Source organism: Anopheles stephensi, unplaced genomic scaffold (genome assembly GCF_013141755.1).
Source record: "Anopheles stephensi strain Indian unplaced genomic scaffold, UCI_ANSTEP_V1.0 ucontig285, whole genome shotgun sequence".
NCBI classification, from domain to species: Eukaryota; Metazoa; Arthropoda; class Insecta; order Diptera; family Culicidae; genus Anopheles; species Anopheles stephensi.
The window spans coordinates 622-28245 of record NW_023405219.1 but is presented as its reverse complement, the minus strand read 5'-3'; the positions used below and the strand labels follow the sequence as shown (position 1 = coordinate 28245).

The window sequence follows — 27624 nt, the reverse complement described above, 5'->3', positions numbered from 1 at the left end:
TTCGAGCTGTTCGTGGAAGATCAGCTTCTCATCGAGGAGTACTCCTAAATCTCTAACACAGCTTTTGCGGACAATAGCAGAACCGTTTAATGTGTAGTCGTACACCAGAGGACAGCGCTTTCTCGTGAAGCTTATGACAACACACATCTCAACACACAATTCAAGACCATTCTCTGAACACCAGGATTGGAATGAACAGAGTGTAGCTTGAAGGCAGAGTTGGTCGGACCGGTCTTGGATCGACAGGAATAGCTTCGCATCATCAGCAAACAGTAGGTGGCTTCCAGCAGGGAGCACCCTAGTTACGTCATTGATGAAAATGACGAACAGCAGCGGCCCGAGGCACCCCTGAAGAAGCAGGAATACAACGCGACAAATGGGGTCCCATTTTCACGCGGTACGATCGGCCGGCGAGATACGAACGCATCCAAGTTAGCAATTGGACGGGCGTCCCTAACACCTGGAGCTTGGCGAGTAGCAAGGAATGCGGGACACTATCAAAGGCAGCTTTGATGTCCGTATATATCACGTCCACTTAGGAGCCGGAGTCGATGGTCCTGTGGCATTGGCTGACAAATTCAACCAAATTCAACAAATTCAATGTTATACCTATGACGAAATTAACAGACCTCCCCTACACTAGCTGACGCCAGGCAAGGATCAAACGCATCGACATACCGCAGTAGGATGAAAAAGATCGATGTAATGCTATTACATGTTCTTTTTCCCACAGCATTTTAGTATGTAAGACAGGATTTTTTGAGAATAAAATCATTCCATAGAAACAAACGAGTTTCCAAATCCACCGCTGTCGTTCTGCTGGTCATCGAGAAGGCATTCGACAACGTGTGGCACAACGGGTTCATCCACAAGTTGTGCAGGTTCGGGGTTCCAGCTCACCTTATGAACATCCTGCACAACTATCTACAACAGCGAACGTTCCGGGTCGTCGTCTCTTCAACCTCTGGTGCTACTACAGTACCAGCCGGTGTTCCGCAGGGCAGCATATTGGGGCCTTTGCTCTATTTGCTGTACACTGCGGACCTGCCGGCCCTTCCCGTCGGTGCGGGCATGTTCCATCGACTGTTCGCAGACGACATGGCCATCGCGACGAACGGTAGGACGTTGGCAGAGTTGAGAAACGGCGCTCAACGTTCGCTGCCCATTATCGGACAGTGTGCTTCCAGCTGGAAGATCAAAATCAACCACTCCAAGACCCAGGCGATGATCATCCCCCATCGCCTGTCAAACCAGCTCATCAATCCTCAAAGCCATCACATCACCATCGACAGCATCCGGTTGCCGTGGAAGACGACGGTGCGATACCTCGGGATCACCATCGACAACCGTATGCTGTTCCGTCACCACACCAAGGAAACATCCATCCGCTTGCTCATCTTACTGAGGAAGTTATACCCACTTATCAACAGACGCTCCAAGCTGCACCCATCCAACCAGATAGCCATCTACAAACAGATCGTCCTGCCCAAAGCAACGTACGGCATTCCTGTCTGGCGTACCTGTGCCAGGACGAACCTGCTGAAGATACAAACCAGTTGCAATAGAATCCTTCAACTCACCCTGGACGCTCCTTGCTGAACACGGCTTGAGGAGCTCTACGATTCAGCGAACACAGCACCATTCGACGTGATAACAGAAAACATCATCAACCGGTTGCAGACTTCAGCAGCGGTTTCATCACACCAACAGGTGAAAAACCTGATATTTAGAGAATATGGTACTTAGCTAGTTTTAAGTTAGTAGTTTGATTTAGTTCCTAAGTTATTGATTAGTTTGTAAGTTTAAACTAACAATTAGCCTTAGTGCATTCAACGCTTAACAATTTACCAAAAGAGCTGCCTCTTGGCATACACCACGACAAGAGCGCTGGAAAGCTTTTTAGCTGCGTCTCGCAAAATATGTAAATAATGTTAATTCTAAGCCATCTATCAATAAATTCTTTAAACTTAAAAAAGAATAAAATCGACTCGTAATTCAGACCTGAACGGAGAAGCTTGTGCGTTTTCATTAGTAGGGTTTCTTTTACAGATCCGGGAAAGTTTCAACTTCCCTACGGATGTTGGTCCCGCACTTCTTGGGTGTTTCCCCACTCCGTCGGAAGAATTAGGCGAAACTAGCCAACCTCGGTCCACGGTTAAATACTTCTCCTGATCATCCCGGAAAAAAGGCTAACCCGCTTGACCGCTAAAACTGGTCCTTCCAGTTGTCCAAGCACGAGTCCGCCGTTAAAAACTTCTCCTGGTTATCCAGGACAAAAGGTTAACTGCCCAACTCCTATCGATTCTAACAAAGTAAAAGGAATCTGCGCGGAGGTTTCCAAATCGACCATTCCTTCGCGTGGTTGGGCAACCGTCAGGATGACTGCATCGCCAAACAGCTCAGCTAGCTCGTGGTTCATTGTCGGTGAGTGCATTGGAGACTTCCGCCAGCATAGTCCAGGACTCGTTCCCGTAAAGGACTGCCGGTCGTATCAGTGTCCGATATATAGTTACGCATAATAAGACACCGTCAAGTCGCCACGCGCGCACTTTCCGACGCGCATGTCAACAGCGAGCTGGCAACCGGACCCGACACGTGGACACGCGCTTCCGCTCCACGACAGCCGCTACCAGCGAACCAGCCAGGTCAGCTTAACGCCAAAGCGGGTCATTTTGAAACATATTCCAGCCGATGTTAGTTAGTTACGATTTAGAGATCAGGGAATAAAGTAAGCTTTTTGTAAAAAGTACTCCCACCGTGTCGTTTCTATAACTGGCGCAGCCGTACGGAGTCAGCTGAGTGAAAGACTGTGATAACAGTGGAAAAATAACGGACAAACAAAACCGTTGTTAAAGTGTTCCCGCATAAAACAGTTTGTGTAACGCAACCTGAGCATTCGCGACAAGCAGACGTCTTCGTCGTCGTGGAATTGAGGAACCCCCTGCAGACTTCACCTGGAGAACCAGCATCGTCAGCCCGGCTTACGCTACACGACAGCAAAACAAATCGTAAGTATTTTTTTCTTTTCTTTGCCTTTACGAAAAATCGTAAATCGAAAGCGCACTACCAGATAGACGCTTCGATTGGAGACGCGTACTACCAGAAAGACGCGTATTCAGCAGTGAAAGTGTTAAAATTATTTGCGTCCCTAAATATTTAGGTAGGGAAGTGACAAGTGTTGTGAACTTCCAACAATCACGTTCCGCACTACCAGATAGACGGAGGTGATTATCTTAAAGCCACTACCAGATAGAGCTTTAGGTTTCAATCAATAATTAATGCCAAACTTCAAAGACAAGGTGTTTAAGAAGGCACAAGCATTGCTTCAGGAAAAAGGTTTCAATTCTGAAACTAGTTCAGAATCAGAAGAAAGTGCAGTGTCTGGAGAATATTCCCACATACCCATAGAAAATTTGGATTTGTCTCTTGATAACCTTGATCTCGCAATGAATTCTCAAGCTCAATCTATCCCAACGGAGAATTTGAGTGACCAGTTGGCTAGTATGATACAAGTTATGGAGAATATTAGTGCAAGGTTAACGCAACATGATTTACAATTCCAAAGTATCTGCGAAAACCAGCGAGTAACTACTCACCCAAATGAACCTATCATTCGGGGAGTGACAATGGCAGGTGATCCGTTCCGTATCCCTGACCCAATTAAAATGTTGCCCACTTTTAATGGCAATAAGAGACAACTGTATAGTTGGCTTGAAACAGCACAAAAAACGCTAGATTTATTCGGAAACCTAGTGGCACCCAATATTTTTGAAATCTACGTGACTGCTGTTATAAACAAAATTGAGGGGCATGCTAAGGATATACTATGCACAAATGGGAACCCCAAAACATTTGATGATGTAAAGAAAATTCTAACAGGGACTCTTGGTGATAAACAAGAGCTTTCTACCTATAATTGCCAACTATGGCATAACAAAATGGATAATGGCAATGCGCATAAGCATTACCAGAAAACAAAAGAAATCGTTCACAACATAAAATCATTAGCAAAGCAAAATCCAAAGTATGATCAACACTGGGATGCCATAAATGATTTTATAGACGAATACACCCTAGCAGCATACGTTAGCGGGCTGCAAAAACCATATTTTGGGTACGTACAAGCTGCAGAACCCAAAACAATAGAAAATGCGTATGCATTCATATGCAAGTTTTCCTCAAATGAGTTAAGTAAGAATCTCACTGAAGATAACAAACAATACTCTCGAGCTTCGAGTAGCCTTCGAACTGCAGTGTCTGAAAACAACAAAGGTCTACCCGAAAAAAAAATCTATAATGCAAAAAATGTACAACCCCTGCGACAGGATTACAAACTTCAAAAATCAACTAACACAGATCCGCCTACCGAACCTATGGAAATAGGGTCATCTAAGAGCAGATTAACTTTAAACAAGAAGCAAATTTTTAATGCAGAAATAACACAGCCTTCTGATAATGACGATTCCGAGACTGAGGAGGGATTGGACATAAATTTTTGCTTAACTCTCCCAGAACTCGAAAATACATAAATTACTTACCTTACATTACATCAAGTAATCAATCAAACAAAAGTTTGAAAATTTTGATTGATTCCGGTGCAAATAAAAATATAATACGACCAGGAATACTATCAAATGTTAAAACAATAACTGGCACTAAAATAAACAACATTGCTGGATGCCAATACGTTAATAAGAAAGGAAGTATCAACTTACTAGGCGATAAGCTTCCAAACCAAATATTTTATGAAATGCAGTTTCACGATTTTTTTGACGCACTGATTGGATCAGAATGCATGGCTAAGAACAAAGCCAAAATAAACTTCGAAGACGAAACATTTGAAATCGGAAACATAAAATTGAAATACGAAAAATATTTTCCTACACAAAAATTATATTCGCACCATATAGAAATGGAAACGACAGTTAATGGTGACTGGTTAGTACCAACATTTCAAAAACTTTGTAACGGAGTTGTGATTGAGCCTGGCTTATATAGAGCCGATAATAACAAAACAATCACCAAAATATTAAGCACACAAAACGTTCTACCTATTATTAAAGGAAAATTGAACTTAACAGTAAACAATTTCGAAACGGTTTCTCCCATTCCATTGCAAAGAGAAAGGGGAATTACAAAACAAAATCTGAATGAAATAATACGTACCGACCATTTATCATTATTAGAAAAAGATAAATTGTTTGAAACAATTATGGCTAATCAAAAAGTTTTATTAAGAGCTGAAGAGAAACTTACAGCAACATCGGTGGTAAAACATAAAATTTTAACCACTGATGATGAAGAATTCGCGGAGTTTCGGATCGATGTGTGTTGCAATATTTACCAAGCGTCGTGTTCAGATTCCAAATTCGAAGAGGGATATAATTGTGTTTTCTGCCCTATTTATAAACTTTCTGAGTGCCCCCCACGCGAGCGACACTCATCCTTACTCACTGTATCCTTGAAATATTTCGTTTATCAAAAACTTGACGAAACTAGCTTTCGTCAAGTATGGTGTGACGTCTAAGCGTAAACAAAACATCTAAACGTAAACATACTCCCCCCCATGACAGAATGTCATAACAAAATAACTAACACGCGGTACAAACAGAACGGTTTCGCAACAGGTAAAACGCAAATTTTCGTAACAGGACGAGAGACTAATCCTTTTGCCGTTTTCAGCTTCACTACTGTAAGCTGATCCTCTCCAGGGTGTACAACAATGATGCGCGCCAGTGGCCATCGGGTGATGGGGAGGGAATCGTCCACAAGGATGGCCAGTCTGCCGGGAACGATTTCGCACCGAACCGCAACCTTATTGTCCTTCTGCATTTCCTGCAAATACTCGGTGGTCCAATGCTTCCAGAAACGTTGCACGAGTAATTGCCAGGTTTGTAGTTCATCCAAAGTGTAGGTCTTCAGGCGCGTGTAGTCGGGAACGGGGACGGCGTACATGGAAGTACCGATCAGGAAGTGCGCAGGAGTAAGCGCGGCCAAATCGTTCGGGTCATCCGTCATCGGCAGCAAGGGACGCGAGTTCATCGCCGCTTCTATCTGCTGAAGAACGGTGCTGTACCCTTCGTAAGACAGCCTCGAGCTGCCCAGATGCCGGTAGAGATGTCGTTTGGCTGTCTTCACCGCAGCCTCCCACAATCCACCGAAATGTGGAGCCTTAGGTGGAGTAAAGTGCCAGGTAATCCCTATGTCAGAGCAGTTGGTGGCGATGATGTTTTGCTGTTGCTCACTCTGAAATAACTCGAATAATTCTTTTAGCTCGTGTGACGCACCTTCGAAATTTTTCCCGTTGTCGGAGTGTATATCCGACGGTAGCCCGCGCCGGGCTGTGAAGCGGTGTAAAGCGGCCAAGAACCCTGCAGTGGTGAGATCGCTGACCAGCTCCAGGTGAACCGCCTTGGTTGCAAAACAAACGAAAACACACAAATAACATTTGGCAGCGGCAGCTCTCTTGTACGTCGGCTTAAGATAAAATGGGCCGGCGTAATCCACTCCAGTAATAGAAAACGGCCGGCTCGGAGTGATGCGTTGATACGGAAGTTGGCCGGTTTGTTGTTGCACTAGGGCGGGATCCTGTCGTATGCAACGAAAACAATTACGGACTACTCCTTTCACTAATCTCCGTCCGTCGAGCGGCCAATATTCTTCTCGAATCTGGGAAAGTAATAGTCTTCCCCCGCCATGCATCAGCTTTTCATGAAAGTGGTATGCGATGAGACGAGCAAACGGATGTTTCTTGGGAAGTAGGATAGGGTGTTTGAACTGGTAGGGAAGCTGTGCAAGCTTCAATCGGCCACCCACTCGCATTATTCCTTCCTCATCGAGGAATGGATTCAAGCGCCGTAGAGGTGAGCGCCGCCCTACAGTTTCTCCTTTTTTCAGCAGCCGGATCTCCGATGAAAACTCGTCTTGTTGCGCCAGCTTGCATAATGCGAGTTTAGCTGCTTCCAGGAATTTAGGTGTGATCGCGGATGAAGTAACTTGTGACGATTGTTGTGTGCGTGTCCGACGAATTTCAATATCAGCTTCGGCCGCCAGCAATGAATTCGATATTGGCCAATCAAAAGCAGGTAGCCCCAACCACTCGGGACCACAAGTCCATATCGACCTTTTCAGCATGTCCACTGCTGACATCCCACGAGATACCAGGCCGGCGAGATTTGTTGAGCCGGGAATGTGTTTCCACTGACGAGGACGTGAATAGTTCTGGATCTCAGCAACACGATTAGCCACAACGGTTTTCCAGGTGTTGGGTGGTGACAAAATCCAATTTAGCGTGGTAACGTGTACGTTACTCGTCTTCAAACTTAGCCGTTTAGCGAGTCGATCGCTAGTTAGATACGGCTGCGATGCGCTGTCCAACAGCGCGCGCGCAGGATGAGCAATTCCGAAATTATCAATAATATTCACGAAAGCAGTTTGGAGCAATACCTGCTCGGGTGCTTGCTGTAGTGCTGCTGCAAATGTGCGTTGTGTGTTATCGGTGGCTGTGTGATCGTTAGCGGTGTTGTGTGTGTGATGTGGCGGAGCTGTGTAACTAGGGCTATTCGGTGTGAAGTGCAGTTTTGTGTGGTGTGCCAAATTACAATACCGGCATTTGTAGTGCGCCGGACAATCACGAGCCGCATGATTCTCGCGTAAGCAATTTGTGCATAAACGCGCGGTCATCGCGAAACGATAGCGATCCTTAGGCTCCATTCCTTCAAATCGTGGGCATTTTAGCAATGAATGCGAGGAATTGCAAAAAATGCAATTTGGCGTTTCATGTGACGTGGTACCAAAACTAGTTTGACGCGGAAAGGTTATTCGCCGCGAGTGACTCAGTTCGTGACCCTGTGACGTATGATGCGCGATGGTGGGAAGCTTGATGCCCTTGAGTGAGTTCGATCCAGTGCTCGGGTGCGCGGTAGGAGCTAGTTTTGCCTGCAGTTGAGATTGGACACGAATCAATCTATTCTCGAAATTCTCTCGAAATGCAGCATTCTGCGTTGTTTCTTCCAGCGTGGAAGCGGAATCCTCTAATTCTTGTTGAACACTCTCTAGGTCCTTGCATAATGTTTCGAATTTTCTTAAGCGAACCTCCACTTGTACTTGATCCCGTGCGTGAACGAAACTATCCAAAAATTTCTCGTACTGAGTAAGGGACGCCAACAAAATTGTCCGACGGGACGCCAAAACAACGGGTGGTACGGGCATTGTGCAATCGTGTGTGTGTATGTGCGTGTGAGTGAGTGACCTGCAGTGTAATGCGTGATGCGGCAAAAACAGCTGTACGGTGCACGAAAATCCAAACCAAACGAAAATCCAAACCACACACAAAACGGTGAACGACGGGTCGATCAAACTCGCGAAAAAACACCAGAAATTCGAGCTATATATCCTGGTCACGGCACCATGAAGAATTCGCGGAGTTTCGGATCGATGTGTGTTGCAATATTTACCAAGCGTCGTGTTCAGATTCCAAATTCGAAGAGGGATATAATTGTGTTTTCTGCCCTATTTATAAACTTTCTGAGTGCCCCCCACGCGAGCGACACTCATCCTTACTCACTGTATCCTTGAAATATTTCGTTTATCAAAAACTTGACGAAACTAGCTTTCGTCAAGTATGGTGTGACGTCTAAGCGTAAACAAAACATCTAAACGTAAACAGATGATAATCCAGTCTACACAAAGTCATATCGATATCCACACGCTTATAAATATGATGTAGAAGAGCAAATCAAGGAATTACTCGATAACGGAATCATTCAACATTCAATTAGCCCTTACTCATCACCAGTTTGGGTTGTTCCAAAAAAACTAGATGCGTCCGGAAAACGTAAGGTACGCGTTGTTATTGACTATCGTAAGATCAATGACAAAACGATAGATGATAAATTCCCTATACCTCAAATAGAGGAAATTCTAGATAACCTTGGAAAATCTGTTTATTTTACCACCCTTGATTTGAAATCAGGATTTCACCAAATCGAAATGGATCCTGATCACCAAAAAAAGACAGCTTTTTCAACGGCTCTAGGACATTTCGAATTCACAAGAATGCCTTTTGGCCTGAAAAACGCTCCGGCAACATTCCAAAGGGTTATGAATAATATTTTAACAAATTTTATCGGATCGATTTGCTATGTGTATTTGGATGATATTATCATAATCGGGAAGAATCTAGAAGATCATCTAGACAATGTTTCAAAAATACTTAAAAGATTAAGTGATTTTAACCTAAAAATTCAATTAGATAAGTGTGAATTTCTTCGCCGAGAAACAGAATTCTTAGGGCATGTCATCACTTCAGACGGCATTAAACCCGATCCAGACAAGATTAGAAAGATTAAAGATTGGAAGCTTCCACGAAGTCAAAAAGAAATAAAACAATTTCTAGGACTCGTTGGTTATTACCGACGATTTATCAAAGACTACTCAAGAATTACAAAACCTCTTACCAAATACTTACAAAAAGATAAAGAAATAAATGTAAGTGACAAAGAATATGAAGAGGCATTCGAAGGATTGAAAAATATTTTAGTCTCGGATCAAATCCTATCTTACCCTGACTTTCAACATCCTTTTATATTAACAACGGATGCAAGCAATTACGCTCTTGGTGCCGTTTTATCACAAGAAATTGATAAAATCGAGAAACCCATTGCTTTTGCTAGCCGTACCCTGAACAAGACCGAGTTGAACTATTCCACAACAGAAAAAGAGGCTTTAGCCATCATGTGGGCAGTAAACAAATTCAAACCCTACCTTTATGGTAACAAATTCACTTTAGTTACTGACCATAAGCCCCTAGTTTTCATAAAAAATTCAAACAAGAATGCTAAATTGCTTCGATGGCGTTTAGATTTGGAAAATTATGATTACGACGTTGTATATAAAACAGGAAAGACCAACGTAGTGGCTGATGCGCTCAGTAGAAAAGTCGAAATAAACGCTAACGAAATAGAAAATAGCGTTACGATAGATGAAGTATCGCTGGAAAATAATTCCAGTTCTGCTGACACAATACATTCAGCCAGAACATCCGATGATTATTATTTACATTTAACAGAAAGAGCCATCAATACTTACAGAAATCAAATTATTTTCAAAATTACAAATTCAGAATCCGTTGTCAAAGAGCAAATTTTCCCAGGTTACACGAGGACCACTATTTGTTCAACATCGTTTAATACTAGCAAAATTACAAATTTTTTGAAAGAGCATTCAAATGGAAAACAGAATGCTTTGCTAGCCCCTGAATGTTTACTAAATGTAATCCAACATTCATACAGAAAAAGCTTCTGCAATTCGAACTGCCATTTCGTTATTACGCAAAATATGGTTGAAGACGTGACATCAGAGACAAGGCAAGACATTATTATACGAAAAGAGCACGAAAGAGCACATAGAGGTATGACAGAAGTTGAAAGACAACTTAAACGCTCTTACTTTTTCCCAAACATGATTAAAAGAATCAAACAGCTAATTAATTCATGTACAATTTGTACTCAACATAAATACGAGCGAAAACCATATAATATAAAAATTTCCTCACGCCCAGTAGAAAACGGTCCGTTTCATAGAGTCCACATGGATATTTTTGGAATTGATAAACATTATTATCTTTCTTTAATTTGTGCATTCTCAAAGCACCTTCAGCTTATAGAAATCAAATCCAGAAACATGACGGATATTCGCAATGCCCTTTCACAGTATTGCAGAACTTTCAGACCACCCAGAAAAATTATTTGCGACCATGAAGCCGCTTTCACTAGCATTCAATTTCAAGAATTTCTATCTAACTTTGGTACCGTCATCGAATTCGCCTCGTCGTCAGAGTCGAATGGTCAAATAGAAAAAACTCACAGTACTATAATAGAACTTTTTAATACAAACAAACATAAATTTAACGACAGTCCATCGTCAGAGATAGTGCAAATAGTGAACTCTTTATACAATGATACAGTGCATACAGTCACTACTTTCACTCCAAACGAAATCATTTTCAACCCAGGTTATACGACGAATCCTGCAGAAATGACTGAAAATGCGAACAAAATTTTTCAAGAAGTCACAAAAAGGCTTCAAGAAGCTGCTAAAAGAATGGAAAAAAATAACGAAACAAAAGAAAATCCTCCTGTTGTAAATGAAGGAGAGGATGTGTATATTAAGAAAAATACAAGAAAAAAAATAGACCCACGCTTTTCAAAAGCAAAATGTTTGCAAAATCAAGACAAAACTATCAAAATTGCACCGAGAAAAGTAAAACGTAGCAAAAATAAAATTCGACGCATAAGACATTAATTATACATGAAACTAATATTACTTTATCTTTACAGGAACAAAATAAGGATTGGGACCTAACACTGAAGGCATACCAGTACCATAACTATCTTTTTTCTCTTTCAGCATTCTTCCGAAGAAGGCAATAGTCCGGACGATAAGGAGTCTTATTTTTATGAAAACAAATCAGTTTAATATCGTGAAACATAACCATTACAACGAAAAAAAAAGGTAGAGAAAATGAAATTATTAGGGGTAGAGAAAATGAAATTATTAGGGTTGATTTTCATTTTGATGCTATGTAATACAAATGCACAAGAACTAAAAATAACAAATTTAATAGATCAACCAATTCTCATACTAGAAAAACATCCATGTAAAATGCAAATAGGTAACATTAACGTAGTTCATGAAATCAACTTAACAGACATCGAAAATACTATAAATCAGTTAACTCAAGTTGTTTACAGACCAACCAATAGTTCCCTATCCATAATCGCGAAACATAAAATCAGTAATTTGCATTCAAGTTTAATTCACATAAAACCAAGGAAACGTTTAACTAGGAGCATAGAAGCTATAGGGTCGGCTTGGAAATGGATCGGAGGAAGCCCAGATGCTCATGACCTGCAGATTATTAATAGTACAATGAACGAACTCATTGAAAGCAACAACATGCAATTTCTCGTCAACGAACAACTCGGAAACAAAATTAAAGCACTTACAAGCGAGATGGAGCAACTCATAGTACGGAAAAACGACATCGTTCTGAATGAATTTGACATGTTGATGGCATTGATCAATATAGATACGATCAACAATATACTAGACAATATACTAGAAGCGATATCGTTGTCTAAAATGTCAATAACAAGCATCAAACTATTGTCTCCTCAAGAAATCGCCATAGTAATACAACTTTTAGCAGATCAAGGAGTTAAGACAGATGTTCCCGACGAAGCCATTACTTACGTTACACCTAAAATCGCAGTTAATCGTGAGAAGCTGTTGTTCATCCTTAAGGTCCCTGAGTTACAAAAGGATGAATCAAAAATAATTGAAATCTTTGCGCTCAATCACAATAATTCCACAATTAAACGATATCCGAGGAACCTTCTGCAATACAAACAGAAACTATACACAACAACAAAACCAGAAGAATACGTGCAAAAATACGCCTATGCTTTGGAATTTAAAGACGAATGCATTTATCCTATGGTAATGGGGAGAGAAAGTAATTGTATAGTAACTCCGCAATACGCAAACACGTCCATGCTAATAGCAGATAATCTCCTGTTGATTGAGAACGCAGACAGACAGCTCATCAAATCCGATTGCGGCCCTAATGATAGGATACTGACAGGAAATTTCTTACTCACGTTTTCAAATTGTACAATACAATTCCAAGATAAGAAATTTACATCAAAGGAAATTCATGTAAAAAATCCTTCAGTATCTGGAACAACGTTCAACATCGCAATCCATCGGAAAGTTGTAGAAACACCTTTGGCGTCCCTAGACAATAGAACATTGACAAATCGCAAACACATCGAACACATCTACTTGGAACAGTACAAAAACGTTACTTGGAATTGGAGCCTGTTAAGTGGAATTGGAATTTCCACTGCCGTATCTATAACCATGATCATTATTGCCTATGTCTATTTCAGTCACCTCGTCTCTGCTATTTTATCCCAAGTCGGAAAAAGGAAACACCGCATTCGGAATGAGTCCCGTAGCCATCGTAGTGCAGATGATACCGTGGGAAGTTCGAACGCGTGAGGGCACGCTTTTTCACCCCCCGGAGGAGTTACGCATAATAAGACACCGTCAAGTCGCCACGCGCGCACTTTCCGACGCGCATGTCAACAGCGAGCTGGCAACCGGACCCGACACGTGGACACGCGCTTCCGCTCCACGACAGCCGCTACCAGCGAACCAGCCAGGTCAGCTTAACGCCAAAGCGGGTCATTTTGAAACATATTCCAGCCGATGTTAGTTAGTTACGATTTAGAGATCAGGGAATAAAGTAAGCTTTTTGTAAAAAGTACTCCCACCGTGTCGTTTCTATAACTATATGGCGGCCGTGTGTATGGATCTCAGGAGTTTGTGGAGCTCGTAGTAGGCACGATTTCTCTGAACAATGCGCCTTCAGATTTCGCTGCTTACGTTGTCGTTCGAAGTTACGATCGTGCAAAGGTAGCAAAACTCCTTTACTACCTCAAAATCATCGCCCTTCATCATGGTCAGAGCATCCGGCAAGCAGGTACTTTGTCTTCTCATTGATCCTCAATGCGACTAATCATATCGACCTCGCACACCGCCTCAAATGTCCGTCCGATGATGTCGATTTCATCCGCGAAGCCAGCTTCCCGTGTCCGCTTCTCAGGGATACCGTACTGCCGCATGCTGTTCCATAGCTCGGTCCGATCTATGGTATAGTAGGCTGCTTGAAGTCGATGAACAGGTGGTGCATGGGGATCTGGTGCTCCCGGCGCTTCTGGAGGATCTACCCTGGAGTGAAGATTTGGTCAATGGTACATTTCCCTCCAACAAATCCAGCTTGGTAGCTTTCGACGAAATCTGTAGCGTGGCGTGGCGCAAGTCTAGATAAAAATATGCGGGATAGGAGGCAGCTAGTAGGCAGCATTCAGGAATGTGATGGCTCGGAAGTTAGCACAGTCCAGTCAGTCGCTGGACTGGAGTCACACTGGGTGAATGATACCCAGCTTCCTTTCGTCCGGTAGTTCTTCCTGGTCTCATATCCTAGCAATCATCAGCCGATGGGATTTCAGCTGTCTGATGTATTGTAGTGCTGCTCTCTTCTGCTTTCTGCGTCTGGTCCACTGTTCCCTGCATCGGCTCCGTTCAGGTGTCGTTGAAGTAGCACTTCCTCCTGTCAATCTCCGCTCTCTCGTCCGACAGAATATCTCCCTCCGCGTTGCGGCACATGGCGATCATGGGAGTAAAACCGCTTCGTGCCGCATTCAGCATCCTGTAAAACTTGCCAATTTCCCCCGACTGAGATAGCTGCTCTATCAGCTGGTCATCCGACTTCTTGAAGCTGCACTTCCTGGAATAGTCGGCTCTGCTACCTTCTCAGTCGTGTGTATTTCCCCACGTTCTGGCGGGTCTAGCGCTGGACATTCTGGTCTTCTTGGAGTTTTTTTCCGAATTTCATACAATTATACCTATGTCATCCAAGAAACACTTCCGAATACGGTAAAATGTTACGGTTTGACTATTTATTTACCAACAACTTTCCTTTTCCACATGCTTAACAAACAAAGCGATGCCAACCGTGAATAGCACTCAAAATAAAAAACAACTTCCTTTCTTCCACTAAATAATGTATTAATGCTTTATAAAGTGATGCTAGTACTGTTATCGATGGCAAAACGAATCTAACTGATTGACCGAACACGGGAGAGCAACATAATTGCGCGCAAATGCATATACTGGATTAAAGCATTCGCCAAATGCTACCTTTCGTACACTGACGTTGTGTATGTGCTAGCCCAATATTCCCCGCCCCTCTCATTTAGGCACTTCCGACCTTGGTAACGAACTCTACCAGCGTACGCATCGGACGGCCCGACATTCCCTTCGACCCGGTATAGCTCTGATCGCTGCAATCGCCCATCACACCGGCAATGTCCACGTGCAGCCACGGCGTATCCTTCGGTACGAACTCGCGCAAGAAGGCAGCGGCGGTACAGGAACCGCCACCCTTGCCCTTGCCCAGATTGTTCAGATCGTACCCGTTGTGGTCGCACATCTGGTCGCTGTAGTGCTTGAACAGCGGCATGCGCCACACACGGTCGCCCGTCTGCGAGCCCGCCTCGTGAATCGCTTCCCACAGCTTGTTGTTGCTCGAGAACACGCCGGAAACGCAGTCCCCGAGCGCCACCTTAATCGCACCGGTAAGCGTTGCGATATCGAGGATGAACTTTGGCTTGAACCTACAAACGAACAGAAAAGGCAATTGATTTTGCTAACAAAAAAGATCCCAAGAAGGAACTAGCGTGATGCAACAACTTACGTCGATGCGTAACATAGCGCATCGGCCAGGATGAGCCGACCCTCGGCATCCGTATTGTCGACGCAGATGCTCTTGCCGTTCATTGCGTACACCACATCGCCCGGCTTGGTTGCCGTGCCGCTGGGCATGTTTTCGCACAGTGGAACGAACCCCTTCACGTGCACCGGGGCCTTCAGCTGTGCCAGGGCCAGTATCGTAGACACCACGTTGGCCGCACCACCCATATCGGCCCGCATCTGATCCATGTTGGCCGACGGCTTCAGGCTGATGCCGCCGGAATCGAACGTAATTCCCTTGCCAACGAGCGCTACACACTGCTCGTCGGTAGAACCGCGGTACGTCAGCTCCAGAAAGCGGGCCGGTTCCGTCGAACCGTTCGTGACCGACAGGAACGAGCCCATCCCTTTCTCCCTAGCCCACGCTTCGTCGTGCACCACCACCTCAACGTTTGCCGCGCCCAGCCGCTGCTTCACGGTGTCGGCAAATATACTGGGCGTCATGTGATTGGCCGGTGTTTCCATCAATCTGAATGAACACGAACGAGGAGCGCGGGTTGGAAAATGTATTGAAAACACATCAATCCCACCCAGCCCCGGTATACTCACACACGAGCGAAATTCTGCGCCTCAGCAATGATCACACCCCGCTCCCAGTCGGCCTTCCCGCTCGCGTCCTCCGCAAACATTACTGTTGGCAAGGGCGTTTGCTTATCCTTGCTCTTGAACGCCTGAAACTTGTAGTTGGCCAGCGTTGCACCTTCGGCCGCCTGCTGAGCATGCGCCTCCATGTCCTCCACCACGATGTCCGCGATCTTGTTCGCCGACAGTGCCCGGACGCCGGCCGCCGCCGCTATGCGCACGTTCTCCTTCGCACCATCGATCTCGTCCAGCTCGTCCCATTTCGATGCGTCGCCCAGGCCGGTCACCGCCACGGCCGGAAACTTACCGAGCTCCCAGAAAATGCGCGTCTGTCCCGCCTTCACCGGACCACAGCTGGGTTTGGAAGAGGAGCAGGTGCACACGATCGATTATAGTAATGCAAGGCACATCTCCAGGGAACTCCCGCCAGGAACGAAATGGTAGTTGGAGAAAGCATAAAAACCGAACGACATCAAGTACGAAAGAGATTTGAACGGATTCTTTATTTTGTTTGTGTCGTTAAGGAAGGAAACACACGTTCATTTCCAACTTTGCAATAAGAAATAATCAAATACGAGCGTGGACGAAGAAAAGGGTTCGCAACGAAGTAGTATTGGTAGCAGCACACCTTTACAGCACGTCCTTTGCCAGTAACTAAAGTGTTGTGGGTAGATAAATGTTAAGCAATTAATTCTAACGTTTCCCTCCCTTTTGACTTGATCACCGGTTTCGAAAGCCACATGGTCCTTATTTTATCTTTCCCCTTTCACAAAAATAGCGGGTCTCTTTGTCTCTCCCTTCTCTCTCTCTCTCTCTATCCTGCTTGCTTTTGCAGCTTTAAATATATCTTTATGGAGAATGTGTTCGAATGTCCTTCTCTTCTTCCAGACACTAGCCCTTATTGCAGTCTGTTTCCCTAACGTAAAAGCAATTGTTGGCATCTCTCTACAGTACAGTTTAGTATAGTATTGGATCAACCTGCGTCAGTGGCCCGAACGATTTTTTTGTGACGACTCCTTATATTGCAATGTTCTCAAACTATAATGCTTAAAATGACAGAATACACCCAGGGTGATCCTAAAGCTTGTTGCGATGTCCCTTTGCTGACTACGGTGGATCGAAACGAAAAGACCTACGGGATGGGTCCAACCAATGTTTATTGCGGCTAAGGTGCATGGTAAAAAATCTTGCCAAGTAGGACCTTTTGCGAAGTGTACTTAACTTAAAGAGCGTGTTAAGGAAGAACGAGACTAGTGATGGAGCCTAGCCACTCAGTAACGTGAATTAGTTAGAAGAGTGAGCTGAATCTTATACTCCCTGTTTAACAGTTTAATCTTGAGCTAAATGATTTAGCCCTCCGAACCGACTGATCAATCGTTCACAGTGTTTTTAATTTACTCATGAGCTAAATAACTCATTGGTGCTTGAACGCTCCGTACTCACTCATTACGATTCAACTCACTTGCTTCGTTTTAACTCACTCTTGATGTAAATATCGCTTAGATAAATTAAAACACATCGGCAAGATGATTTTAGTCAATCAAATTTGTGTATGAGATAAAATGTAATGTATTGCGATGTTAAACTCACGAGTGAGCTAAGTCGCAGGTAGGATGTAAAAACGCAGTGAGTGAGTTAAATCGCATTGAGTGAGGCGACAGTCAGTAAAATCAAGTCACAGAAAGCCAGAAATGGCAGGCCGCGCGACTTCTCGAGGTTGTAGTGCCAAGGAAGAAGAAGAAGAAGGTGATTTAAATCATCTCAGCTCATTGCTAAGATTTAACTCATTCACTTATTCTGGCTCAGTTTGCACATCACTCGTACGAGACCTCAACTACCCGCTATCCAAAGCATAGATTGTTTGATGTTCGCGGGAAGGTGAAACTTGCTGTAGTTTCAAACTAACTGTTTTGAGCTTGGAAAATATATGAAGATCAAACCCATATTCCTACGACAGGATCCGAAACACGCAAGTGGCAGTACATTTTGGACGACTACGACTAAGTGTTCTAGGTTCGGGAGTCATCTTGAGGATAGGTGAAACAACCTAGAGCAATTCTGTCTGAACCGATCCTTATTAAAGTAAGTACACCCAAAAACGTTGATAATATTGCTTTTCGTGATTGGTTTCTATACCTTGTTTCCCTCTGTAGTGAAGTAGTTTGCCTGTTTGCACAACGAATGATAAGTTGGTTGAGAATTATTAAAATTCATAGCGAAACAACACTATCGACAAATCTGCACAAGTCAGCAAATGTATCCGTCTAGGGTTTAAAACAATTCTATTAGTAAAGAACACGAACTCGATTTTTGTTTTTACTGTCAACTAAATCAACTTCAAAGGAATCGCGTCCCTCTGACGCTCGCTTGTTGACGTATAATAAACGAATTTACATACATCCGATGCAATATGCATCATCGTTTCTAACAACTATATGCTTATACCTCCAAAACTGGGATGCTGGCGCATTGGAAGATAAAACCACGATTTGAAATATAAGGGCTTGTTAGCTTGGCTGTTCTTCTCCTTAGAAAAATTCTCCCTACACACACACGCACACACACTACTGGCATGGTGTGCATTATTCCAGCCGTGTCCCTTTGCCCTACCTACAAAACTACAATCCACCCTCCCTGCTTTTGGGGTGGTTGCAAAAGTACTCACTAAATAACGGCACTTTCCGCCCCTTTCTGCACAGCGCCTGCTCGTACCATCGTTTATTGTGCAGCGTTATCCTTACCACGCCCCGTTGAACCTGCCGGACCCTTTCTACACTATTTCCAGAATCTTAATTACACCCTCACTGTTTCCCGCAATGATGATGTTGCTCTGCTTGCGCCAACAAACCGCCGACACAAACTCGTTCCCTTCCGAGTTGCTGCGCTCCATATCGGTCGACTGGAGGCCGCTCGTGCGCGAGCTACTATTGCTACCACTTCCGGTACCGGCGGCACTTCCCGTTCCAGCGCCACCACTACCACCCCCACCACCTCCACCCGTGCTGCCACCGGTGCTCGAAAACTTCAGGTTAAACAGCTGCTTGGAAAGGCCTTTGTAGTACACGCACAGCGAGTTGTCCTCACTGCCGCACGCCAAATAATCATTGTTCGTCGCGAGCCCGGCAAAGTTCTTCTCGTTAATATGGCCGGTAAAGGAGCGCAGACAGAACGGGGGCGAGTTGATGTTCCACAGCTTCAGCTGCCCGTCCGTGCTGGCCGACACGATCTCGTCCGTGTTGAGAAACTTGACGTACGATACCGCCTTCCGGTGTCCCTTGAACAGGCACAGCGGTTGCTTCAGATTGCGCAGATCGTAATAGTTGACGCAGTGGTCCGCCGTCCCGAACGCCAAATGGCACGAGCTTTTCGGATTGAACTTCACGCAGCACACGTTCGCCCGGGCCTCGATCGTGGCCACCGAATGGTCCACGTTCAGCGACCACAGCTTCACCCGCGCATCGTCCGACCCGGACGCAAGCAGCCGCGTGTCGACCTCGTTAAAGTCCACGCACCAGCACCGCTTATCGTGCTCCTCGAACGTTTTCGTGCGCGTGCGCGTCTGCACGTCCCAGATCGTAACGATGCCTTCGTAATCGCTCGACGCCAGCACCTGCTTGAAGTAGCTGTTCCAGATGACGCAGGAAATTTTGCTGTTGCACGTCATCTCGTTGATCGGATAGTTGATGTCCACGGCCGCGTCCCGGATGGCGGTGTAGTAATCGAAGATTTTGATCCGCTTCGTGACGCCCGCGATCGCAAAGTACTCACTGTCCTTGTCGAACTCGATGCTCGACACGATCGTCGAGACGAAGTTCGAATCGTTCGAGTAGTTGAGCGTGGCCAGCGGCCGCAGCGCACTGTACTTGGAGAATTTGCTCAAACTCTCCCGGAATGTGTCCAGCGACGAGCGTCCGCTGGACCGCGTATTATTGTCGAGATTAGACTGGCTGGAAGCGTTCGAGGCGGTGGCGGCACCCATTAACCGGTCGCTGCTTAAACTGCCGCCCAGGCCACCGCCGAGACCCGTGCCCGTACCGATGCTAGCACCGCTCGAGGTGGATCGTTCGCCAACCCCGAGCGAATCGGAGCTGCACGAACGATCCTTCCCGAAGTACAGATCTTCGGACCGAGCCGCAAAGTAGCACTGCACAAAGTCGTCAAAGTGTTGGTACATCCGTTGCTTTCGGGCCAAAAACGAGGACGGCGTGGACGATAGCGAACCCGCCAGCGATCCCTGGCCACGGTGTGCGCCGTGCAGATTGAACCCTTCGTACGATTCGCTCGCGTTCGAGCACGTTTCGTCGATCAGCGATCGATTCGACGGCACCGTAATATTATCGATCGTGTCTATGATCTGTATGATCTGCCGCTTGATCGCGACCACATTCTCGTCTTGTTCGTCCCGGACGCTCTGCTCTACCTCCGCCACCGTCGGGCAGCTGCTCTGCACGTCCTTCAGCACCTTCTCCACGTCGAGCAGATCGTTCCGGATCAGTGCGATCTCGTTCGCGATGTGCTGCTGCTGCTGTTCCTTCTGCTTCAGCAGATGTTTCAAGAATTCGTGCAGCAGTCGGTTTTGCGCGGCACACGATTCCGCTTCCAGCAGCGTTTTGCGCTGCGTCAGTATCTCCAGCATCACGTTCACGTCCGACAGGGAGAGCTTTTTCGATTCCGTCGCCAGAAAGTGCTTCAATGTGTCGCCTTCACCGCCGGGCATCGCGTCACCACCACCACCACCCACACCGCCCGCATGCAACTGGGGTGAGTTTTCACCGGGCAGGGATTTGTGCCGATGCAGGAGACCACCACCACCACCACCACCACCGCAAATTCCCGCCTTCAACCGGTGCTTGGTGATGAGCTCGTTTAGCAGAAAGTTCGGCACAATGTGCTCGTGGGACGCGAGCGGATAGTTGCACTTGGGGCACTTTTTCGCGACGTCGATCGATCGCGCGATGCACTGGTGGCAGAACGTGTGGCCGCATCGCGTGATGTACGCCTCGTTGATGATATCGAAGCAGATGGGGCAGAGAAAGTCGTTCGTCTTGTCGTCGACGCTCGCCGGGATGCCGTTCAGCGTGGCGAGCCGCTTCTTGCTGCCGCTGGTGCTGCTACTACCGCCGCTACTACTACTATTGCCAGCCAGGCCGGCTCCACCTCCTCCTCCGCCACTTCCTGCGCCACCTCCCGCCGTTCCTGAGGACATGTTTCTTACCGGTCAATCGCCGGGCTTTTTGCTACTGAGGTAGTGGCTACACACCCCACGACACCAACACTTTGCGATATATTATGATCAAAACAATCAAACAGCGATTTTAGGTCACAGATAAACCGGGCAACCGAACACCACACAACTAAATATGCCCTTAAATCCCCCACGTTTTACGACACTATATTATGCTTGAAAGTCAGCAGCTCGTCAACTAAACGATGCGATTCGGGATGGGTTTTTAAACGAACTTGCCCTACACACCATCCTCATTCACAGTTCACACCGGACACTTGGCGATGTAACCTATCTTATTATACTTTTACAGACACACAAACACACACACACACTTCACAAGTAGTTGTCCTACGAATCTACAAGCTCGTAGCAGGTTTGCTTCTACTAATATTGGCTCTACTGGCCGCATTCAGTTTCAAAACGGAGTACACCACACTCAGGTGTAAGGGGGGCTTTAGAACATAACAGTGGATCTGAAACGAAAACACAAGGCGAAAATAAGGACTTTTGAGCTATTTGCTTCTGCACACATCTGATTTCTGGTTTCGTGAAGGAATATACTAAGGGGGGGGGGGGGGGGGGCGGTAGTCATCCGAATCTAGTTCTTCTAAAGGGGGCGGAGGAAGATGGTTACAGCGACGCGTGGCAAGAGATGGGTGATATATCTCGAGTGATTCTACTACAGCACGAAAATCACGAAACTGGCTCACGCACTGTATGAACGTCCAGTTCCCACAGCTGGCGTAGAAAGGCGTTGGCGCTGAAAGATCCCCCACCTTCAAATGCGATCTTGCTTGGTACAGAGAAACTACATTAGTAGCAGAAGAAAGAGGGAAAAGGAGCGTTTTAGTTTTGTTGGTGTACAGATGATAGAAACAGATAGCACAGTGCAAGGCTCAAATAGAGAATCACATATTTTCGCTGTATTTACGTTACCGTTGATCTCACTGTTAAGGGCTCAGTTGTAAGGATTAACCCTGCCTTGATCGATCGATGGGCGGACGCATCGGATAAATGTGACAACGAAAGGTCGAGGCTTCAATTTTGGAATTGGAATGGATGTGTGTTGGACGTTGAACGTAAATAAATAAAGTAGATTAGATGTACATCAATTCGGCTTGAGCAATTTTTCAATAAGTAGGTTTTAAAACGTTGCTTAAATCTTGAAGTGTATGATTGAGATTTCCCGGCATTCCGTACAGCTTAAAAGTCTATTAAAACAGTTTTTATCTTTAGATCTTCCGATGGATTTGGACTACAGCTGCAAATATTTGAACTCTTTCCTATCGCGAAGAAGGCGAAATTCTTAAAATTTCACTAAAAAAATGACTTTTTTAAGATTCTATTTTTATACGTACGACTTTCTAAGATGGTAGCATTTATCGTAAAAATACCGTTACCGAAGCGAAAAAAAACATGGAAGCAAATTCGTGATGCAGCGATCTACGGAAGGTGGTGATAGAGGCGACAACGCCGTTTCTCTTCATACAGCCACCAGACCGGGGTTCAAATCCGATCAGGACCGTTCCCCCGTAGTGAGGGGAGACTAACTATCCAACTGTGTGGTATCATTAAGTCTAGTAAGCCAGAAATAGGAAAGGAGAGACCATGCCATGTTAGGAAAAGAAGAGCCGGCACGATGAGGCTGCTGGATTTGATGCAAGAAAGTGTTAGGGACTGCTTTCGCACTAAATATTAAAACAAAACTACAGTAAACTGCTTGAAGAACATTTGAAGTTCATCTCAATGGCAATGCTTCATTTGCCAGATATCATAAAAGCAGATAAATATTTCAGATCATACTTCGAAACTTATTCTAAACGATGGAAAAAGGACAATAATTGCAGCGATTGCATTCCAACTTTCAGCTGAAAATAACGACAAGTGCTAAGAGTTATTAAACTTATTAAAATTCATCTTCAATTGGGCCATTGGCAGAACGGCAACGGCTTTGAGATAAGCTTCTTCGGTCGGTCGGTCGGATTTTTGTATAAAGCCCGGGAGTCATAGTTGATATTCATTATCATACGATCAAGATAGAGGTAATGGATGAGTGGAAAAGCGTTAGAGATGTAGGAATAGAGAGGACAGGAAAGAAACACATTCAAGACATTTAAACAGGCATGATAGAAACGGAACGGAACCAGGTTCAAGAATCCCGGTATCCTGATAGAATAAATGATGGCAACCAGGTGCAATCGCAAGATTCGCATGCCAAAAAAAGTAAATGGCAATTGGTAGGTTGATGATCTACCCTCGTCCCTGGCACACGGATCTGATGATCCTTTGCGGCTTCTATTGCTTAAACCATAAGCCACAAACAACCCAATATGCCAACCCGGTGCAATCCGGCAAGGCATCAACGTGTTTCTCTCTAGGAGTGCAAGTGCGAAAAGAGGTCAAGTAGATAATACATGAATTTACAATAAATCCCCTTTATCCACCGGTAAAAGCATATGTTTGTCGACCTCCAAACTCCGAAATCCATGCGAAATGGTTTGAATTGTTTCCAAAAATCGCTCTCAAGAGAAACCGTTGCACATGCGACCACACACCATGATCTGTTCTGCTGCATCGGGAGCCGGTTTTTGAAGGGTTTTTATATGCAGATATAAAATCGATTCGTACGCGGATATTGGTGCGAACCTGCAGCCCAATGGTGGTGGAATGGATGTGGTATTTATTGTGCTTTATAATGTATGTGTACCACCACCGGGGGCTTAATAATGCAACAACATAATATTTTTTCCCCCTGAAGCATAGAGAGCAATGTAGGTCTGTGACTGCTGCTTTAAACGCTGTGCCAGAGTGTGTGAAGAGTACACCGGGTACACCGGGTTGCTCTATTCCATACAAAAAGGCAAGCTGTCCCTGCTGCTGTCCTCGGTTTGAAATTGAAAAAAGGCACTTTGTTGTTCTCGTCACTCTTTGCGAATTTCCCGCAAGCAAGTCACGAACTGTCCTTCAACTGTGACTTTTCCCCCAAAAGCTAGCAGGCTATCGTTACCGGCAAGCGAAACGCAGGGCATCCGGGAAGCGGCAACCGGATTGAATGGTGGTTGAAAGCTTCTTCGGAAATTGCCAACGGGCTTTTCGATATTAGCAAGAGCGACCATAAGGACCATAAGGACAACGGACAATCAAGGTAGAGAGCGTTGCTTTTAGTACAGCCGTTACTAACACACACACATTACCAGCTGCTGTTGGCTGATGTTGGTACCGACGAACAGAGCAGTCAGTCCGTGTGAATGCAGCAGCAGCAGAGTGAGCACACGGCGCTTTCGTCAGTGTGTTGCAAATACGGCGACGATACGGTGCATATGATGATAACGAACGAACACCACAAACGGAATCACGGATGGAGTGCGGCGTTGTGTGACAATGTGGGGGGTGGGGTTACAGAGCAGACTATTTTTAGGTTTGACCCCGGCCCGGCATATAGCCACGGTTTTTGCGGATCGATATGCAACGACAACGAGTTTGCTCTTTATCAAATTCGCGACAAACGATTTCACTTCCGAAATGGTGTGTTTAAATGGTCTGTCGCTGTGTTCTGAATGTTTGCTGGCTGCTAATCCCACAATGGAGTATATCCGTGGATGAATAAGACAAGCAAGTTGTTGCTAACCGTCGTCAGTTACCATGACGATTGAAGCGCAGGTAGCTGCAATCTAATGCCCCTGTTCAAGTTGAACACTCATGTATGATCCGGAAAGGACTCTTCCTATCATATGCTCCAAAGCAAAGCAAGCAGGCTGGACAAGATTAGATATGGCACAGCGCACCGGGTATCAAACAGCATCCTTAAGTAGCGCAATGTTGGAGCAGTTGCAAAATTTGTAACACTACTCGTCCACAGAAATGGATTCTATGGTTTATGGCAACGTAATAAAACAAAAACTCTAAACGATCATATATCTTTCCGGCCACTTCCCGTACTCAGGAGACTCAATTGAACGTGGCAGCAGCACACAACGGACTATAAATCTGTTTCGTTTTTTCGAGATAAATTGCACGGCTGGGAATTGAGTCACAGCAGTGTTCATTGTTGCACCAGAACAAACAAAAACTGCCTAATGGGAATGAGTCTGGTGAAGATCGAACGAAAGCATATAAATTTGATAAGAATGACGATGCGTACACTACTACAGGACAGACAGACAGAGTGAGCCGAAATGGAGCATAGAACGATAGGATAGGATTTCGTGAAAGAAGAAAGAAAGCGCCACCGGACGCACTTTCCCTTTACTTACATGTTAATTTGCTCGAGCAACTTTCCAGCGTTGATTCGTTGTACTTCTGGGCGTAAGGGGTAAACTTCACCTCATCCTTGCCGTCCGATTGAGTAAACACCCAAAACCAGACCCTGCTTCAAATGGGGGAGGGCACCAAGCACCAGAACACGCACAGTCGAATCCGGTCGCAGGTTGTGGGTGGCAACCGTGGCAACGATAAACCCAGGCAGGTATGACGTCGTCGGCAGTGCCAGAATTGCCGATTCACATCGCCGAAAGATGGTTATGGCGAGCGTACGCGGAAGGCGACGCGTGAGATCCAGCCGAACCCGACGATCGTGGTGAGAGATGAAGAAGACGAAAAAGTTAGAAACAACGCGACGGTACACTGCACAGGACGATAAAAAAAAAAACCACCCGGGATACGTACTTTCTTCGACATTGATGCGTAGTTGCGACTAAACCGTACCGAACAGATGCTGCTTCGAACTAAAAATGCCATTTAACAAAATTTTAGATAACAGCACAACAGATTCATCCAATATGTGCTTCTTCTTCTTCTACGCGAAAAGGTTATATATCCCCTCTACTACGCTACCGCTAAAGCCAATCTCACTTTCAGGCGTGCGTTCTCTTCTACCGGTAAACACTGCTCACTGTTTGCGAATAAGTTTGCGGCCTGAAATTATAGAAAAAAAACGATTGTTCAATCTTGAAGCTGCTTTTGATGCACTTTCCCAAAATTATTATACAATTTACAAGCTATTTCCTTTACCTGAAGCGAGCCTGCGAAAGGGAAGGCGCAACGGAAAGAAGCGATGACAAAAGAGGTGGTCTCTTTTTCTCGCGAACGTCAATATGGACCAGGTTACACCATCGTGAGGAAGCTGTCAAGTTGACAAAAGGGGAAAATTGAATCAATTTGACAGCTGGTTTAAATGAGCCAATTTCAGTTGGAATTTTCTGATTTTTTCATTTGATTAATTTCATAAAGAACAACATTCCTTTGTTTATGCTTTCAAAAAATCCTCATTTTAACATTTTTTTGATCAAATTATTATATTCATCTCGCTCTCTCACTTTTCAAACCGATAGCATAACAAGGATTTGGTCCGTCTAGCCAAACTTCCATTGCCTAAAATATTTTTAGTTTCATTTTGCTTGTTTTCGGTACATGCCGAATCGTTAAGGATATCCGTTTCGTCCGTTGTAAAACGTCCCCTACACTAACACTGTTTAGCATGGACAGATTCGCTGCCTTATCGTCGATCACATCCTGCTCTAGCTCAGCTATAGCATGAAGGTACTTATGGTACATATCGTCCTTTACTATCAGCAAACTACGCGGTTCCAGCACGATGTTCGCAACATGGTGGCGAACTAATGGTCCGTTGCTAGGGGACTCACTGTCCTCGGTTTGGTCATAGTACTCCAGCACTGCGTGTGACCCACAGGAAATGGTTGTATGGTAGGATAAAACAGGGGCCCATCCAGATGGGGCATTATGCCTTGTCCCGGCAGATATTCGTTAATCAGCACATGGTTAGCCTTGATCCCGTCCTCGTACACATTCAGCTGATTGACGCGCTCGATGTAGCGGGTCAACCAGGCCGGTATGTCTTCGGCTATCATCCCCTTCGGATGAGGCACTCCACCGTAATTAATCAACCGTCGATTTGATAGCTGTGTCCAGCGGGGCTTTGGAGTTTTGTCGATCGCTTGCATGATGGAACATTCTTCCTCCTTTGTAATGAAATCGGGAACATAGTAAACACTCGGTGGGCACTGGAACAGGAGAAAACATGAAATCAGTACTGCAACGAATTGATGAAACCAAGCTCCACTAACGTTCGGCACAGCAAAGTCCTTCAAGTTCATGGCACAGAAACAGGTTATTCAGTTGATGGCTGTGTGTTTTTAGAAATTTAACAATTTGTCTTGAACCGTGTGGCACATTTCTTTGAACTCGAGGAAAATGCGAGGAATGATTGCGTGATTGCAAATTCAAAACAAAGCTCTGTCATTGATTTACCAACAGAGTTGCTCAAGTGGTTTGGGGCACTGGTCATTAATTTAAACCGCTACAGAAGAATAGAAACATTTTAAATTTTAAAATAAATGCAATATTTAATTTATCATTTAAGAGATCGTAAATTATAGCAAAACATATGATGTTATATGAAATACAAAATTTTTGCA

At 45.0% G+C, this 27624-nt stretch overlaps 3 protein-coding genes and 1 long non-coding RNA gene across 5 annotated transcripts; all 4 read right to left on the bottom strand.

Moving 5' to 3' along the window:
• Positions 1 to 14513: 14513 nt before the first annotated feature.
• Positions 14514 to 25508, bottom strand: LOC118516394 (cytosol aminopeptidase-like; the record flags this gene model as incomplete). Its single annotated transcript, XM_036062258.1, has 4 exons — positions 14514 to 15245; positions 15326 to 15850; positions 15931 to 16317; positions 25444 to 25508. Coding segments are annotated over 4 exons (1398 nt in total), but the record flags the coding sequence as incomplete, so codon positions are not given.
• On the bottom strand, positions 17765 to 21651 carry LOC118516393 (E3 ubiquitin-protein ligase COP1-like). Its single transcript, XM_036062257.1, has one exon. It carries the CDS (start codon positions 21167 to 21169, stop codon positions 18734 to 18736), a length of 2436 nt encoding a protein of 811 aa, XP_035918150.1. The 5' UTR covers positions 21170 to 21651; the 3' UTR covers positions 17765 to 18733.
• Positions 25509 to 25516: 8 nt separating the features above from the next.
• LOC118516395 lies at positions 25517 to 26336 on the bottom strand. Of its 2 annotated transcripts, none has more exons than XR_004907864.1 (3): positions 26201 to 26336; positions 25856 to 26104; positions 25517 to 25556 (listed from the first exon to the last, which is right to left on the bottom strand). It is a non-coding gene; the product is annotated as an uncharacterized LOC118516395 (long non-coding RNA). The 2 variants fall into 2 exon arrangements; XR_004907863.1 differs by having other exon boundaries at positions 25527 to 25559.
• A 121-nt stretch (positions 26337 to 26457) lies between these two features.
• LOC118516392 (alpha-ketoglutarate-dependent dioxygenase alkB homolog 6-like) lies at positions 26458 to 27422 on the bottom strand. The gene is given in 3 exon segments (XM_036062255.1): positions 26458 to 26889; positions 26892 to 27210; positions 27274 to 27422. Coding segments are annotated over 3 exon segments (678 nt in total). The 5' UTR covers positions 27304 to 27422; the 3' UTR covers positions 26458 to 26560.
• Between the last annotated feature and the right edge of the window lie 202 nt (positions 27423 to 27624).